General features: G+C 49.4%; 1 protein-coding gene across 2 annotated transcripts; it reads right to left on the reverse strand.

The window, feature by feature from the left end:
- Positions 1-219: 219 nt before the first annotated feature.
- Positions 220-16,313, reverse strand: PINK1 (PTEN induced kinase 1). 2 transcript variants are annotated; one of them, XM_082650826.1, is made up of 8 exons: positions 15,862-16,313; positions 10,131-10,415; positions 8,621-8,721; positions 5,167-5,346; positions 4,133-4,296; positions 3,043-3,170; positions 2,472-2,708; positions 220-1,649 (listed from the first exon to the last, which is right to left on the reverse strand). In XM_082650826.1, exons 1-8 carry the CDS (start codon positions 16,255-16,257, stop codon positions 1,392-1,394), a joined length of 1,749 nt encoding a protein of 582 aa, XP_082506952.1. In that variant the 5' UTR covers positions 16,258-16,313; the 3' UTR covers positions 220-1,391. The 2 variants fall into 2 exon arrangements, with proteins under 2 accessions (XP_082506952.1, XP_082506951.1); XM_082650825.1 differs by having other exon boundaries at positions 5,167-5,349.
- Positions 16,314-19,218: the final 2,905 nt, after the last annotated feature.

The raw sequence follows: 19,218 nt of genomic DNA on the forward strand, positions 1-19,218 counted from the left end.
TAGGAAGCCAACAGTGCTTGACTTTGTAACAGAATTATAGAACTGCTTGGTTGAAAAGAACCTTAGATTATGTTCACCTTGCTTTAGGCAATAGTTGTGTTCCTAAAAAGCATGTGTAAAGTTGTATGTAAAATCCCTTCCCCGTCATTGATCGTTTCTTGTCTTTGTGGCGTAGGAGTCACTCTTAGAGCCAAGTATTCAGTTCCAGGCACATACACGTTCTGCAGTTGTAAATATGCATTTAATTCTTCACAATTCCTGTAAGAAACACTCGTCAGAAGGGGAGAATTAGCAAGTTTAAAACACTACTGTTAATTCCCATTTCATCAGTCACGTTAGCTCCGCTAGACTCAATTCAGTAGCTGGACGAGCTCCGTGGCGATGCTTCCTCCGGAGCACCCTCAGAGCTGTTCCAGGACGCGTGACTGAAGTGCAGAGGCTCCCACATCTCAGGCCTCACTTCCGCGTTTTTCACTCTGATACCTGCATACCCTGACCTGTGCGAACGTTTGCCTTAGCGCAGGTAACACGCAGACTCTAACGTGGAACGCAGGTCTGACCCGCCTCAGCTCGGCCTCACCTGCTCGGTCACTAACTTTTCAGAGGTCTGTGAAGACAGGACACGAGCTTAAGGTGGGACTTTTTGGTCAGCAGCTTACACCCGAGTAGCTCCTTGCCTGGGACAGCGGGCTCATTCCTTTGGATTTGTACGCAGAGAGCTGGTCACATATTTAGCGCTGATACACAAAGGGGCCTGGGGATTAGCCAGCGTTTCTTTTTAGCGTTAGTCAGGCCCCCTGAATTCGTCCAGACGAGGGGTTGGCAAACTTGGCCCGTGGGTCAGTCTGGCCTGCTGCCTGTTTTCTGTAGGCCTGCAAGCTAAGAACAGTTTTTACGTTTAAGTGGTTGGAAACAATTGAGACTATTTAGCGACACGTGAAATCCAAATCTCAGTGCCCCTCAATGAACTTTATTGCGAAGCCGCCACACTGACTTGCTTGCTTACGTATTTAAGGCTGCCTTTGCGCTGCAAGGGCAGAGTAGCTGCAACAGCCTGCGTACTGGCCCTCTACAGACAAAGTCTGCCGACCTCTATCCAGACCAGTTTCTTCATTTTAGAGGTAAGAGAACTTCAGTCCACACAGGTTACATGATGCATCAAAATCACACTGCTTGAGCGCGTCAGCAGCTAGACTGTGAACTCGAGCTGTTCCTTCCGCTTGCCAAACCCGAGGCCTTCTCTCTGGCTGGCTGGCCCACCCTGCACCATCTTTTCTCCTGACCGACTCCCACACCCCTCACCTAGGAGCCCCTCCCTCAGCATTCACAGACCATCACGACACAGATACTGGAAGTTCTTTTAGTAATTCATTCACCAGCTCCATCAGCTATCACAGCGCCGCTCTCCACGAGCAGAGGAGGAGGGCTGCCTGACTCAGCGCTTCATACTCCAGGTTGGCCAGGAATAACATCTTCATTCTTGTTTCCACACAGTTCTTCTCTGCAAGCCTGTTGGCCAGCAGAGTGGCGGCTGACTGTTGGAGGAGCCAGCCAATCATCTTGTCTGGTTTCAGGTCCTTCAGGGCTAGAGTACGTTCACCCCAGAGGCTTAAATGAAGCAGGTTAGCAGCGACTCGGGCAGATGGCCTCTGTAACAGGAAGGGAAGCTGATGCTTAGAACCTGTGACAAAGTCTTCACCCACAGCCTGCTTTGTTAATGCATCCTCGTTGCAGGGCCGTCCCTTCTCTGACCCCGAGCAAATTCTTCTCCACCCTTCTCTCTCCTACAATGCCCTGCACTCACCTGACAGACACACACTCCTGGCTTTTCCATGGGTACAAATTGGTGGGGGGCGGGGGGCAGTGTGCATTGCTGGAAGAGCCTCCCCACCCTGGAAGGCCCAGGAGCCATGTCTGGGGTGAGGGGAGTTGTCACGACTTAATGACGGGCAGCAGCGAGCACCTACCGTGACCGTGACAGCCTGCCGCACACGGTGAGGGGTAAGTGGTAGGACAGGAGTTTGAGCCCTGGTCTGTCCAGGCTGTTGCCACTAAACATGCCACCTCAACCGGACCTGCCACTCCAATCCAGGTTTCAAATATGTTAGCCTTTGTAGTAATTTCACAATGTCCAGATCTCTTAGGAGACGTCATCACATCTGTCTGATTAGATCTCAGCTGATTCTTTAAGCTACATCTTCATTAAACATTTCTTAAAACTGCATCTCTTTCCCTCTGAGTAACTTTAAGCAACTAAAACCAAGAGGAGTTGAACTGCTGGAATCCTGACTAATTTGGTGGCCAGCTCCCGTACTCCTATCTATACGCAAGTCTCCTATACTTGGCCTTTACCTTTGTAAGACAGAGGAGCCGCCTGTCACTCTAGTGCTTGCCCAACCCTGACCTTTACTCTGGAACATGAACCGAGGTTTCTATCCACACAATCCCTGTAAGCCTGGGGATGGCCTCACCTTGCTGGCGTCTCGCTGGAGCAGCGACCTCACCAGCTGTCTCGCCTCCGGAGGCACCGACTCGGGCAGTGCTGGCAGCTGAGCTTCTTGGTAACTGCGGCTTTCAAGGTGGGCCCTGCCCTGGCCGTAAAAGGGATTGGGGAGCCCGAAGATTTCGTAGGCGAGCGCTCCCACCGCCCAGGCATCAGCCTTGCTGTAGTCGATCACTGCCCGGGGGCCAGGGCAGGCTGTGGACACCTGCTCAGAAAGCAACCGATGAGCACTCATGCTGCTGGTACTTCTAACTATTCATGCTCCTGCACAGCACCCAACTCACAGACTAATCTGAACTCTGTCCCAGGGAACCCAGAACCTGAGGGAACTGTAGCTCAGATGCAGGAGAATCTGCTCAGCTCTGCTTGGGGCTGACAAAACGCACATCTCCTGGAACATCAGATCCAGATTTAAGCAAAGAGGCAGGGAAGGGACTTCTGATACATTGTGGGTCAGAGAAGATGAAAGTGTTGAGTAAACAGGAAACCTGGTGGGAGAGGCTCTGCTGACGGCACCCGACACGCTCAGCAGGACTCACCTCAGGGGCCATCAGGCAGCCGTTTCCACCACGGTCCACATACCAACTGGTGAAAGGCAACTGCAGGCCGACACGCTCATCAGCCAGGCAGCAGCCGAAGTCTGTGATGACCAACCAGGGGCAGCCGTCTGCAGACGGACAGGCAGAGGTGAGTGGCCGAGTCTCCCCCACCAACCCCCACCCCCACCCCCGCCCGAGGTCCTATGTTTCCACTAAAGCCACCCTCTGGATGTGGGTACGAGGGGCTCACAGGGACTCCGTGTTGACCCAGGAGCACAGGCCAGCAAGGCCTGGACAGCTGCCCACTCGCCGGAGAGCTGAGCGGGGCCAGCCACACAAGTACAGATGTGCCTCTAGGAAATCAAGATCCCCAAGCAAAGAACGGGATAAAATTTGTCCCAATCTAAATAATCTAGTAATTGGAGCTCTCCCAAGATCGAAGGAGCAGCTCTTGTTTTACTGATCAGGTGGTGCTGGCTCAAATGACCGCCAAGAGCCTTTGAACTTGAAACCTCAAATCCAAACCTAAAAAACAGGTGCGTTATGAATTAGTTATTTGTAAAAGGATTCATACAGACTTCCTTTAAAAAGCCAGTTCCTCTAGAATTGCATATTTAATTATCTCAAATCTTCTAGTTCAAAATTGACCAGCGGTATGGCTCTCTTTTACAGGATCCCCAGGCAAGTGACCATCCAGCTTCACTTGAGTGCTTCCAGTGACGGGGAGCTCACTGCCAGGGGCAGCTGGGCTGACATTCAAGTAGTGCTCACTGTTTGAAAATTCTTTCTTATATTAAGCTAAAGTCTACCTCTCTTTCACTTTATTCAAGAAAATGTCCACCACTGAGGTTTCTGTTCTGTTAGCGGACAACCGAAAGGAACCTGGGAACCGTTAACCACCACTCCACGGGTCCTACACAGAGAACAAAAACCTCCATCTTGAAGGAGGGAGTGCTCATCTCTTGTGTACAGAGCTAAGACACAACAACTTAGAACATAAAAATCAAAAAAGACCCAAAGGCTCCTAAACGTCCCCAGACCTAAAGTCCAGTGTGCCCTGGACCGCCTGGAGGTGCAGCGGGGCAACTACCTGCGTCTGGCTCCACGAGGACGTTGTCGGATTTCAGGTCTCTGTGTGCGACGCCCTGCTGCACCAGGTGAGCCACCCCTTCCAGGAGCTGCAGAGTCATCACGGTGGCCAGGCGGGGGCTCGGGCTGTTCCCACGAAGATACTGGCGCAGGGTACAGGAGTAGCTGGCAGAGAGGGCAACAGGGCCTCGGCTACTGTGCACCAAGGATCCCGAGCACCTTATTTCCTATTAGAGTGATGGCCTTTCCTCTTTTTTTTTTTAAATTTTATTTATTTATCTTTTATTTATTTTTGGCTGTGTTGGATCTTTGTTGCTGCACACGGGCTTTCTCTAGTTGCGGCAAGCGGGGGCTACTCTTCATTACAGTGCGTGGGTCTCATTGTGGTGGCCTCTCGCTGCGGAGCACAGGCTCTAGGCGTGCGGGCTTCAGTAGTTGTGGCTCGCAGGCTCTAGAGCGTAAGCTCAGTAGTTGTGGCTCGCGGGCTCTAGAGCTCAGGCTCGGCAGCTGTGGCACACGGGCTTAGTTGCTCCATGGCACGTGGGATCTTCCCGGACCAGGGCTCGAACCCATGTCCCCTGCATTGGCAGGCGGATTCTTAACCTCTGGGCCACCAGGGGAGCCCCTCCTCTTCTTCCTGAACATTTTGATTTCTTTTTTCCCCAAGTATCCTTTCTGTTCCCACCCACCATCTTGAAATTAGGAAGTAAGAGCTGGGGCCTCACATATTAAAAGTAACAGTACAGATGCTTGTTTCCTTAAAAACCCATACGGCAATGCCAGGGGTGCAGGGACGGAGGAAGGAGAACAGTTTATGTTAAGAAACCAGGTGAGGTGAGCATAGAGGGGGCAATAGCCAAAGGTACTAACAGCACTAGGGGAAAAGTATGTTCTGACTCAACACGTGTTTCTGTTTTCATGAAAAGTTGTCCTAAAGGGACAACTGGCCTCCCAGAGGGCGGGGATCCCTCTTCCCTGCAACCCCAGGCTCCAGGCATGCTGCTCACTACAGGGCCTGCCACACCCGACACTTACTTCTTCATCACAAGGAAGAGTGTCCGCCCGTGGCCCAGGCCTTCGGGGTGAAGGCGCGGGGGCAGCACGTCAGGGTAGTCGAGCAGGGCCCCTGGCAGCAGTGGCACAGACGACGTGAAGGCGCGGAAGACGCGGATGACGTTGGGGTGTGCGGCCAGCTGCTTGGGACCCCCCTTGGATCTTCTTTTTCAGACAAGTGGGACAAACATGAGGCCAGTAGCAGATATGACACTTGGAAATATAACAGTCTAAGGCCACATTCAATACTGACATGCATTTATGCGCCCAGCTCCTCGTATCAACTCTGCCCCAGGTGCAGAGCCTGGTTTTGGAAGGAAAACCCACAATGACTCATTGCATTCAGTGACTCCACCAGTCTGTCCACTGTCCATCCATCCGAGGTGGCAGAACACAGTGGAGGAGACCCTGGAATCAGACTGCCTGGGATTGAATCCCACCCCTGCCACTCCAAGTCCTTGGCCAAGTTGCTTAACTTCTCTGGACTCAGTCTCAAATGCAAAAGGGGGACAAGGTGGTAACATACCTCAAGAAGTTGTTAATGCTTGTAAAGGACCTAGAATCTCCTCGATTCCAAGTTCTAGCATAACACTTGGCATGGAGTATGAGTCCAATAAACCTTTGAGTGAATGGATACACATGCAGTTCATAGTAGAGGATGTCACCTGCTGCCATGCCCACACCTACCGCTCAGACACAATGGCCACGTTTGGGATTGCATGAGCAGGGCTGCAAAACCACCTGCCCCTGGCTCAGAGCTGCTGGGACTAAGGGTGAGCACCTACCCCAAGGGCAACAAGCCTGCAGTCATGTCTGAGGCCCAGTGGCTGGCAGGAAAAGGGGAGAGTCTCTCTTTGTGGAGTGAGTGAAGAAATGTGGCAGTACCTGGGCAGTCAGCAATGGAGCTGAGGGTGAAAGGATGCTGTTACGGAGCAGGACCCTACGGGGCCTTCCCCCGTATCCTCTGCTTTAGCTCCTCGCCAAAGTACCTGGATAACAGTATCTGATGCACATTCCTGAGCTGTTTTACAGATGTGACAACCCCCCACCAAATGGAAGGTGCTAACTACTTGATGACCACGGGCTCATGGCCCCCAGACCTACTGGCGCCTAAGGATTGATAATGTTAACCCCTGTGACACCACCCTGTCACCTCACCATCAACCAGTCAGAGAACTGTGCACGAGCCAATCACATACCCTGTGACCCCCTTCCCCTCCCCTCCCCGGCCTTTAAAAACGCTTTGCTGAAACCCTTGGGGGAGTTCGGGGTTTTTTGGGCATGAGCCTCCCTTCTTGCATGGCCCTGCAATAAATCTTTCTCTGCTCCAAACTCCGATGTTTCAGTATTGTTTGCCCTCACTGTGCTTTGGGCACATGAACTTGAGGCCTGAGGGAAGCCAGAGGTGTAGCCATGGGTAGGAAATAAGGACGCTGGGTGGCAGAGGAGGAGGATGGAGCAGAAGCCCAGAGACATCAAGACAACACAGAGAGTTCGACACATGCTCTGTCTTCAGAGCTGCCTCAGTTCCAAGCTTTGAAGCCGGTCCACCATGTGGCCTCGTACAGCTCCTCTGGATTCCACCCAAATGGGCCCCTGTCCTAGGCGATCAAAGGAATCAAAGCATTGTTCCTAGCCTGGGCCCATTAGGGCCAGTGGGAGAGTCAGGATCACAGCACAAGGCTGTCAGTGCCACAGTGGGAAAGCGCTGCCTGGTTGTCACGAGAGCCCAGAGGAGGCGTGTGGCTGTGCTGGGGAGATGCGCGTGTGTGTTTGTGTGTGTTGTGTGTTTGTGTGTGTATATAGAACTGGAGCAGGACCGGAGTGTGTGTGTGTGTGTGTATAGAACTGGAGCAGGACCGGAGTGTGTGTGTGGTGTGTGTGTGTGTATAGAACTGGAGCAGGACCGGAGTGTGTGTGTGTGTGTGTCTAACTGCACACACAAGAGGCCTGTGTGCATCTGGTAAGGGCATATGAATTCACCACGGTGGAGCATAGGGTGTGAACGGGAGAAGATCAGAAATCAGGTGGGAGAAGCAGCCCCAGGAGCAGATCACAAGGGCTGAGTCTGAGGTCCCTAGAGGAGCAAGGCTAGGAAGAAATCCACCCAGTGCTCTCAGGGTCTTAGAGTCTTTCTCCTGAGACAGAGTTGATGTCATCAGTACTTTAGGTAACAGACCTTCTGCCATATTCATCTAATCATTCCGCAGACATTCACTGAGCTGCTGGGTGTACACAGTAAACAAACATAAAAGCCCTGCCCTCAGAGAGCTTTCAGTGCAGCCACAGAGACGATGAATAAATAAGACAAAGACATCTACGATTTAAGGACAGATGGAGATAAATGCTGTGAAAAAACTAAAGTGGGTAGAATACTGGAGAGTGACAGGTCTGCACGGCAGCACCATGTCAGCTGGCTGACGCTTCCACCACAAAAGGAAGCACCAGAGGATAAAGTTAGACCCTAGGGACCAGCTGACACCCACCCTTCCCTACAAAGGAATCCGGAGAAGAGGAGGCCAGGGCTAAGCCCACCAAGCAGCTACTTCCCTAGGCCTGCACCGACCGTCAGTCACACTAGAGCCTTCCAAGCCCTGGAAGGGGTCTTCCACGTATGTTTCCTTAAGTCCCCATTTCCACCTTCTTGCTTCTGATCTACAGACCAACCCTCTAGTAAGTCACCAAAAACGCAGCGGGCCACCTCTTCCTGGGGGTCTGCAAATACTAAAGGGAGCACGGCGTCTCCTCTGGCACAAGTATTATCTTTTACAACCTGTGGGTTTGCAAAGCCAAGGTGAGCTTCGGCTGCCATCCAGACTCTTCCCTCTGTGGAGGGAGCCTCTTTTCCTACTTCTCTGCCTAGCTAATGGCTATCCATCTTCCAAGAGGCAGAACAAACTGTCCCTTCAAGAGGCCTTTCTGAATGGCCCCGAACGCCTGCAACACACGCACCTCTGGGCTCCCTCAACACCTGAGCGTACGCTATTCTAGCACTTACCACGCTAGACTCTGCTCCCGACTTCTCAGGCTCCTCTGTCACATGGAGAACAGGCCATTAAAAAAAAACCTCTTGGCACTATCGGGTCACGGCAGCTGTTCGTGAAGTGAGTGTTGCCTCCGCTGGGGACAGAGTTTGATTTGTTTCCACCTGGGCACTACTTAGGCATCAGAAACCAGATCCATTTCCCATGGTTCTGAACTGGGCAGCTCTGGACGGCCTTCTCTCCCTACTCCAGCGTGAGTCGGCCACCTGCATCTTCCACCAGAGTCGGACCGTCTACAGTCTTTCCCAATTATCCACCAACTGAAAATCCATCACTGACTACATCATTCAGTGAGAATTCATTGACTACTGTGTATCGTGTCAGACACTGTGCTGAGCAGTGAGGGCACAGGTGGGGATTCTGCTCTGTGTGGTGGGCAGATGGGTGCTTACCTGTGAGCGACTGCTCCATACTCCCCGGCCAAGGCCACTCGACTGGCGGGGACGAGCTCCTGGCTCATTGTGCTGAAGATGGCTTCGCTGGATGAGCCCGCCTGGAACACATCCATAATGGATCCAGGGTTACACAGGCCCAAGCAAGTCCAGGCCCTCCTTATAACCTGGACCAGGACAGCTACTGCCTAGGATTGGTTTTGACCTTCAAGCTAAGATAACCTCTCTGAAGTGGGAGGCCAAGTTGAGTGTCTCCTGGGAGAGCGAGGGCAGAGATGCCATCCATGCCAACCCAGAGGACGCTCCCCACACCTCACACTCTTTGACAGCTCAGGTGCCCACGGCAGGAGGAGGGGTCAAGATGATCAAGGCAGGGGCCCTCCTTCCTGCCATAGGTGCCTCCGGTCACCACCAGGCTCAAACCTGACCACCGAGCACTAACGCTCACCCTCGCAGGCTCCCTTCAGCAGACAGGCCCAGCCCGACAAGCCCCCGCTGGATAAACTCGTGCCGAATCACAGAACAGCCCTCTTCATCACCCAGTAAAAAACACAAAACAAGGAAAAGCACCTTATTTCCCTCATTTCATTATGAACAGCTCTCAGGACTTGTGAAACCTGTCAAGAATCCTTTAAGAATCAAGTCTTTTAGCTTTTGTGAATGCATTTGCTGTCGTGCCCCAACCAGTGGGAGTTTTGATACTAAGACTGGATGTTTCCTAGGTCGAGGACTTGGCTACTCGTTAGCTATTAGCCCAGCGTGGAAGTATAGTCTAATAACCTCCATTCCCCAGATCGAAACCTGAACCTGCATCCTTCAGTGTCCAGCATGAGCTGTGGGGCTGTGTCCCACCTTAGCCTTGGAAAGATGCTCTGGGCAGGAGGAAATGCATCAGGTCTTGATGAATTTCCTAACCTCTCCTCCCACCGCCCCCCCATGTAATGGCAAGATAAATTACTCTAAATGGACAGAAGTCTTTGTTTTCAGGTGGGAAAAATACTCAATTTCCCAAAGTGTCGAGTTCTGCAAGAGTTGAGAGCAGAGAGGCGACAAGCAAGCCTTGGGTCTGCAGGGGCGGTGGGAGGCGTGCGGCCCCTCGTGCCCAGCGTGGCAGGTCAGGGAGAGAGAGGCCGGTGCAGACTGCAGCCCTGAAATCAACTGATCGGCCTGGACACTTTAGGAACTTGCTACTCAGTGTGGCTCACGGCCCAGCAGCATGGGCATTGCCTGGGGGCTCGTTAGTGGCGGGGGTCGGGTGGGAGTCTCAGGCTCCACGCCGCAGCAGCTGCCCACGATCTATCTGCCTTCTAACCTGACCCCAGGTGATGCGTGGACATATTACAGTCTGAGACATGCTGCTTCAGACTCTTGTGCAAGAGCGTGAGGCACCTGTACTGTGGAGAATCTGTGTTGTTTCCTACCTACTGCCTGGGAAAAAGCGCCGTGAGGTTCCCCCAAGATGGGCATTTTGAGAAACGGCGACTTTAAAGATGGAAGGCCCCACTCTTACCGAGATGTTCCACATCATCTTGATGGCCAAGGGAAAGGCAGGGGCCAGTGGGGCTTGCTCCTCTTCTCCTCGTGGAATGATCTCTGGGCCTCTCCCTGGAAGAAGCCCGATACTCCCTGCCACCTGCTGGTTCTGGGGCAACACAGGCATGGTGGCCTCATAGACAGCGGCACTGCAGCCCTTGCCAATGGACTTCCCGATCAGATACTCCTCCAGCCGGAAACCCTGCCAGCGTCTAGCGTCCAATGGGTCAGGGAGCAGCTTGTTTTTCTGGGTGAAAACTGCCTGTGAAGAAAAAAAGCAGGCACCGTGAGCCAGGGAGCCCAGTAAGGCTTCAGTGAAGGGATGCGGAGGTACAGTGAGGCGAGCTCTTCACTGACAAGACCAAGAGCCAATAAAAACACAACCAAGTTGGGTTTCACTGCTCGTCCTGGGCTCAGGCCATCCTGCTTTCTCTCTCATTACTCAGAATAATTTTTCTCGAAGTGTCACTTCACTGCAGTCACCGAGACAGCCCAACACAGAACATGAATTAGTTAAGAGGTCAGAACTCTCAAATTCTGCAACGGGCACATCACTCCTTTGCTGCCTGTCAAGCTCCCAGCACAAGCTTGGGGGTTTCTGATTATGGAGACGGCTCCTTCTGCAAAGACCTCGGCAGGCAGGTATTGGACGGTTACCAAGAACTGTGTATGGGCAGAAGCATGTGGTCAGCAGCCACCCCTCCCACTTGGGAATGACCTCAGGCTGCTTTTGCAGGCCAGGGGGTAAAATGAGGGGGCTCCCTGGAGCCGAGTCATCAGGTCCTGTTGTTGGGCTGCAGCCCACAGGCCTGCAAGCCTTGTATCTGCCCAGCCTTGAGACGACTGAAGAAAGAGCCTGGAGACAGTGACAAAGGCATCAATGGTTTATTGGACGGGGCATCTTACACGTCTGCAGCATAAGGTCCTGGAGCAACATCCCAACGTGTGTGGCAGACAGCAGGCAGGACATGGCAGCAATCTTCACTAATCTTCACTAGTCGGGGGAGAAGGAGGCTACCATTTATAGGAAAATTGGTATCAGGTTGGCTCATCAGTTACCAGGGAAACCGGCGGCTGGGGCACGTCCCTCACAGCCCCTCACGTTAATGACCATCAAGAGGACAGATGTTTCCCTTTAATAAACTAGCAGGTGAAGCTGTTTTGGCCTAAGGCTTAGAACAATCATTAGCTGGGGCAGGGGGCGAGCACCTTCCCGTGAGTAGGATGTAAGTGAAGCAGGGACTGGTCCAGCAGGGGATGTACAGAGAGCAAGAGGACGGCCATCTTGAGTGGCCTGACCATACATCTGTCTTCCTGTCTCTACCTCTTAGGAATCTGGTGGGCCATTCTGTTTGCAGAAAGGAAACAAGAATACAAGAGTTCGGAGGGACATAGATGGAAATGCAGGTGCTGTGGGGATGCAATGGGATCGAGGCTATTTCCCCCAAATCGGGGTTCTTGCCTACTCCAGGCAGGTGACATCATTTCTGCAGTCACCCAAACTCTGCCTTCCCCCTCAAATCCCATCTGACCTGCTGACCCCTCCCTCTTCATGGTTAGTCACTCAGCTCCAGACTCTCCCACTCACGTCCTCCCTTCACCTGCTTCTGAGCCGGATGAAACCACACTGCTTTCACGTGTCACTCATCAGGTTCAAGAACCTGACAGGTTATTCGGTACCTTGTCCTGGTACTTCCTACATGGGAAAATTGTTCTGCAGGCTGGTCTGCACTGTCCGTGCTGGTCTCTCACATGCCTCTCCCTGAACCTTTGCTCAAACTATTCCCCTCCCCCGCCCCCATTTCTATTGTCTTCACTCTACCTGCTCATCCTTACTCATCCATCAAGTCCGAACTCAAGCTCCTGCTTCCCCTATAACCAGTCCTGACAGCCAGCCCACAGCAACCTTTCCTCCTGGAGGATTCCTAAAGCACTGAGAACCTATGAGCTAACACACCTCGTATGATAACTTCTAATGTTTTTTAAAAACGAAAGTCTGTCTTGCCTTGCCAACTAGTTTCCAAACTCTGTGGAGTGGAAGCAATATCTTGTAGAGTAATCCTTTAGCAACCATGGTTTTGAGAATGAGATACATGTTTTAAAACTTTTAATTTTGAAATAATTATACACTCACAGGAAGCAGCAAAAAAAAAAAAAGTACAAAATGTCCTGTGTACCCTTCACCCAGTTTCCCACAAGTGACATCTTATAAAAAGCACTAGTACAAAGCCCAGGAAAGTGACAACATACACTACTGTTAACTAGACTACAGACCTTACTCAGTTTTCACTTTTTCTTTTTTGGCCGCGCGCAAGTGGATTCTTAGTTCCCCGACTAGGGATGGAACACGCGCCCTCTGTAGTGGATGCGCGGAGTTGTAACCACTGGACCACCAGGGAAGTCCCTCACCATCTTTTCTGACCTGCATTCTTTCATGTGTGCACGCGTGCGCACGTGTAACTCTATGCAATTTTATCCCCCGTACAGATACATGCAATCACCACCACAATCAAGACAGCGTGTTCCGTCGCCACAGACTCCTCTGTGCCACTTCTTTGTATTTGGGCCACCCCCACCCGTCCCAGTCCCCTGGCAACCAGTGATCTGTTCTCCATCTCCACAGTTTTGTCATTTCAAGACTGTTATATAAATAGAATCGCACAGGATGTAACCTTTTGGAACTGACTTTTTTTCACTAAGCATAATGCCCTTGAGGTTCATTTAGGTTGTTACCTATCGATGGCTGACTCCTTGTTATTGCTTAGTATTCCACTGTATGGCTGTACCAGGGTTTGTTTAACAATTCACCTGCCGAAGGATGTTTGGGTTTTTAATATTTTGCTATTATGAATGATGCTGCCGTGAACATCTGTGTTTAAAAATTATTCTTAAGAATAGTGGTAAAATACACATAATTGGCCATTTTAACCATTTTAAGTGTGCAGTTCAGTGGCACTAAGTACAGTCACACTGTTGTGTAACCATCACCACCATCCATCTCCAGAACTTTCTTCATCTTGCAAAACTGAAATTCTATACCAATAAACAGTGACTCCCCAGCCCCTCTCCCCAGCCCTTGTTCACTTTCCATCTCTATGAATTTGACTAAATACCTCATATAAGTGGAATCATACAGTACTTGTCTTTTTGTGCCTGGCTTATATCACTTAGCATAATGTCCTCAAGCTCCTCCACGTTGTTGCATGTGTCAGAATTTCCTCTCTTTTTAAGGCTGAATAATATTCCATTGTATGTATATAGCACATTTTGCTTATTTTTCACCCACTGATGGACACTTGGGTTGCTTCCATCTTTTGACTACTCTGAATAATGCTATGAACGTAGGTGTATGAGTATCTGTTCAAGTCCCTGCTTTCAGTTCTTTTGAATATATACTCAGAAGTGGAATTGCCGGGATATGGTAACTCTATTTTTAATTTTTTGCGGGAACTGCCATACTGTTTTCCATAGCAGCTACTCATGTACAGGTTTTTGTGTGAACATAAGTTTTCACTTCTCTGGGTAAATGCCCAAGGCTGCAATGGCTGGGTCCTACAACGAATACATGTTTAGCTTTGTAAGAAACAGCCGACTACTTTCCAGAGTGGCTGCACCATTTCATATTCTCACCATTGGTCCAGTTTCTCTGCATCCTCACAGGCATTTGCTACTATCACTGATTTTAAAATTTTAGCTGTTCTGATAAGCATGCAGAGATATCACCTTGTATGTTTAACTTGCGTTTCCCTAGTGGCTAGTGATGTTGGACATCTTTTCATGTGCTTATTTGACATCTGTATCTCCTCTTGGTGAAATATATATTCATGTCTTTTGCCTATTTTATATAGGCTTTTTTTTTTCCCCAAATGCTTTCCAAATGCATCTAAAGGCACTGGTCAGTGTTCTACCCCAGTATGACACCATACAGAATTTTAGCACTAGAGTTGCCAGATCTGGTGATTTTCTTTCAAAAGAAGCCAAATGCCCAAATTTTTAAAATTAATTGGCAACTAATTAAAAATTTTAAGTCACAGAAAGGTGAAGTGTGAGGAAAGGACATGGAGGATGGTAAGCTTAGGGGGTCAAGCTCCTCGGTTTAAAAACAGCCTCCCTAATTTTAAGTAGGATTTGTCAAGTTGGCCGACCTTGGCTTCTGCCAGTTGAGCTGTAGCAAAAGACAAGTACAGAGGCTGGGGACTAGGTCAGGCGTCACCTGCAGCCCCAAAGGGGACAGCGCAAATGTGAGACACTCTGGTGATGAGTAACACGAACTGGGCTGAAAACCAGGAAACATGGGAGACACTGCTTGGTTTTCAACCAGCTGTGTCCTTGGGCAAGTCACCCCACCTTCCATGACCTCAGCGCTAAGCTGTGAAATGCAGGGGCTGTACTAACTCAGTGTTTCCAAACCCCAGGAAGAACGACCTCCCTGGAAGAAGAGGGGATCCTGCCAGCAGATGGCCTTCAGACTTGAACTCAACAATGGTTCTTCCTTGGGTGTCCAGCCTGCCCACCTACCCTGCAGATTTTGGACTTGCCAGCCTCCAGAACGGCAGAGCCAATTCCTTCAAATAAATCTCCCTTTTTATAAACACATCCTATTGGCTCTGTTTCTCTGAAGAAATACAGATTTTGGTTGAGCAGAAACAGAATTCTCTGAGCTATTTAAAACATTTAAAAAGCCCAAGAACCTCTGTGTCTCTAGTCACCTCTGATAACTCTATGCAGGTTAACTAAAACCCATTAGGTCTGCTGTTTTCTCCTGCTGTTCTTGCTTTTTACTGTGGCTTCAGTTATGTCACTAATTGACTAAACTGGATGCAGCCTGGCTGGCACAGTGGTTTAAGGGCACAGGCTCTGGAAAGTCAGACTTGGGGCACTGCCCTTTATTAGCTGTGTGACCTCAGCAAGTTACTGCACCTTTCACCTCTCTGAGTATGTTTCCCCATCCATAAATTGTGGATGACAGGCACCTCAGGAATAGAAGTGTTATTATGATTTAGTTGTCCTTAAATTTTAGAAAATTTATGGAAAGTCATTGGCCTCGGTGCAAGAGGAGCTATAATTAACATATCTTTTAAAACATGCTGAGGAAGGGAAGACAGTAAAACAAAAGTGAGGTCCTGGCCGAGTACGAGGAGATCAGTGACAAAGAAAATGAGTCTTAACCAATGACTGCCCAGAAATTCCAGCTCCAAGATAAACCTTGAGGGGCTTCCCTGGTGGCGCAGTGGTTGAGAATCTGCCTGCCAATGCAGAGGACACGGGTTCGAGCCCTGGTCTGGGAAGATCCCACATGCCGCGGAGCAACTGGGCCCGTGAGCCACAACTACTGAGCCTGCGCGTCTGGAGCTTGTGCTCCACAACAAGAGAGGCCGCGATAGTGAGAGGCCCGCGCACCGCGATGAAGAGTGGCCCCCGCTGGCCACAACTAGAGAAAGCCCGCGAAAAGAAACGAAGACCCAACACAGCCAAAAAGAAATAAATAAAATTTTTTTAAAAAGCAGAGTGTGTTAAATATTACAATTAAATCTTAAAAAAAAGAGATAAACCTTGACCCAGGGCCCCAAATCAGTACATGCCTCCCAGCCCCGCCCCTCACCACACCCACACGCTTAGCCCACGCGCTTAGCCCCGCCCCCCAACCTGACTCCCGCCCGCCTCTGCTCCGGCCCCAGCTTCGGCCCCCGCCCGCAGCCAGAGCTCACCTGGATCTCCTCACAGGCCGAGGCCGCCCGACGGCCCTCCGCTTGCTTCTCCTCTATGAGACCCAGACCCAGCCCGAAGGCCAGAAAGACGGCCCGGCCGCAAGGGCCCGCGCCGCCCCGGGGCCGCCCCACGAACTGCCTCTGGAGCCGCGCCGCCAGCCCGGCCACCGACTGGCGGAAGAAGCGGTAGCGGCCGGGAAGCCCGAGCCCGAGCCTGCGCGGCTCCGCGCCGGGTCCCGCGGCCTGGCCCGGGCGCTCCCCGCGACCCCAGCCCGCCGCGGGGCCCGGCCGCTCCGGTCGCCCCCAGCCGTAGCTCGGGCCAGGCTTGGCCGTGAAGCGCAGTAGCAGCGCTCGGCCCAGCTGCAGGCCCCGGCCCAGCGCCTGTCGCACCGCCATGGCTCCGCAGCCAGGTCTTCCCGGCGCCGCAGGCGTCGGTGACGCCGGACAAAACAACAAACTTCGGGGGCGGCGCCTCTGCGCAGGCGCGGTCGCTAATGGGCGGGGCCACCACTCTGGCGGTTTCCTGGCTGGGCGCGCGAGGGCGCTGGTTAGTTTCTTGCGCTTTTGTACCCAGGGTTTAGGAGTCGCGTGTCAGGGTGGTCCTCAGTGTGAACATCGCTGGTTCTGGGCAAAATCGAATAATTAAGAAGGGAAACATATTTATTATCATCCACCGTGCCAGACTCTTTACATTTGTTAATTTTCCCACCAATGAGATAGGAATGTCATTTTTATAGATACGAAAACAGGCATGGAGAGGGCAGTGAGGGACCCAGGTCGTATGTGTCAGAGCTGAGGTTAAAGTTCACGTTGCCCTGATTGTTGGGTCCTTGTCTCCCAATGCCCTTAGGCTCCTTTCAACAAGCGGTCTCTGCTGGCTTCTTAGGACTCCAAGAGAAATCGCACCCAAAGGCCACATTTTTCAGATTAGTGAACTGAGTCCCCGAGACGTGGAGCGACTTGCCCAATGTCGCACAGCTTGTTAGTGGCAGAGCCCTGTTACCCAAAGCTGCTGTTAGAAATGGCCGATAAAGGGATTAGTACTGATTTCTTTTTTCTTGCCTTTTTTTAAATGGGAATTTTCAAACACAATATTGGAATAGTATAGTGAACCCCATGTACCCATTACCCAGCTTCAACAATTCTCAACAACTGGCCGTTATTTTATTCATCTATGCATACCTTCCTATGCCCCATTCCCCCAACTTTAAAACAAATCCCAGACATCGTATTGTAATGACTTTATATTGTAAATACCTAAATATCTATTGCTAAGTGATAACTCTTTTAAAGAAAGCATAAACAATATTATTATCACCTCTGAAAATATTAACATTAGCTCCATAATATCATTTACTATCCAGTCAATATTCAGATTTCCCTGCTGTTTTGTCTTATTTTACAGTTATTCAAACTGGGATCCAGACAAGGCCTACATGATTTATTTGGTCAGTGGGTTATTCTTTAACAAGGGACTATGCCTTCCCCAGGCTAAGGAGGTATATTTTGTGGTGCTGCCATTTTAAAAACGTTGCTGTAATCATGGCTACCTCTATTCTCTTTACCCCTAAGGATAGTTGTAGGTAAGAGGCCCTGGAAGAGATGTAGAATGTTTTTGTAGGTGTAGCCCTGTATCTCTGTGTGTGACAGGTGAGCTTCAGGGCAAGGAGACATTTGTCTGGCCTGAGACCCACCTCAGCATTGCTTGGGTAGAAAGGCACAGCCTAATCCATTTATTTTTGGGCTCATTTGCAACATTCAGCACAGCTCTGGTTCTGTGCTGTATAGTAAGTAGGGATAGGAGTAAATACGAATAATAAGGCAACTGCAAAAAGATCCATCTTTGAATTGGTGAATTTAAACATATTGAAATATATATATATATATAAATATATATATATATATAAAGTGGGGAGCTGGTAATTTTACTTTTTATTTTATGTATGCATTTACCTATAGAAATGCATACATAGTTTCCCCAAGAATGTTTATAGCAACACTATTCCATATAGTGTAAAACTAAAAACAACTCAAATGGCCATCTACAGTAGACTGGATAAATTGTGGTATATTCACCCAATGGAATACTAAACAGCCATAAAAGTGTCTACAGCTGTAGGCAACAACATGGATATATGTTATAAATATACTGATCAGTTAAAGAAGGCAAACATAAAAAGCAATAAATATTACGTGATTCCATTTATATAAAGCTCAAAGGCCGACAAAATTAATCTACAGTGTTAGAGGCCAGGATAGTGGTTGCCCTTGGAAGGGTAGTTGCTGGAAGGAGACTTGAAGAGGCTTTTGGAATGCTGGTGATGTTTTCTTTCCTAATCCGGGTATGCTCATGTCATGAAAATTCACCTAGATGTACACTTTGATTTGTGCAATTTTCTGTGTGTAATATTTCTGTAAGCATTTTACATAAAGCTTTTTAACATAAAGCGTTTTTGAAAAATTCAGTCTATCTTGTCCCTCTCCCCTTCCCTCTTCCCACTGGTAACCACTAGTTTGTTCTCTAAATCTGCAACTCTGTTTCTTTCTTGTTATATTCACTAGTTTGTTTTATTTTTTTAGATTCCACATATAAGTGATATCATACAGTATTTGTCTTTCTCTGTGTGACTTATTTCACTAAGCATCATATACCCTCCAAGTCCATCCATGTTGCTGAAAATGGCAACATTTCATTCTTTTTTTTCGGTAGAGTAGTATTCCATTGTATATACATACCACATATTCTTTATCCATTCTTCTGTTGACGGACACTTAGGGGTAGGGGATTAAGAGGTACAAACTATTATGTATAAAATAAATAAGCAAAAAGGGTATATTGTACAACACAGGGAATATAGACAATATTCTGTAATAACTATAAACTGAATATAACCTTTAAAAATTGTGACTCACTATGTAGTACAACTTATATAATATTGTACATCAACTATACTGCAATAAAAAATTTAAAAAATAGACACAAAAAAAGAAAAGGTGGAAGCAAATTTAAAAAATAAAATAAAATAAAGCATTTTGAGGGAATTCCCTGGCAGTCCAGCGGTTAGCACTCTGAGATTTCACTGCCGAGGGTCCGTATTCAATCCCTGGTCGGGGAACTAAGATCCCGCAAGCCGCATGGCGCGGCATGGCCAAAAAAAAAAACTCAGTCTAACTCATTCATGTTCTCAAATTTTTTTGAAAAATGAACTTAGTTTGAATAGTGTGATAAAGTTCACAGAATTTACTTAATTGTCATTGCACTCAGTGGTTTCAAACAACAAATACATTTTAATAATGAGCTTTGTTGTATCATAGGCCTTGAGTTGAACTTTGCTCTGCTGTAGCACATATCTCAGT

Source organism: Grampus griseus, assembly GCF_964374135.1.
Source record: "Grampus griseus genome assembly, chromosome: 1".
NCBI lineage: Eukaryota > Metazoa > Chordata > Mammalia > Artiodactyla > Delphinidae > Grampus > Grampus griseus.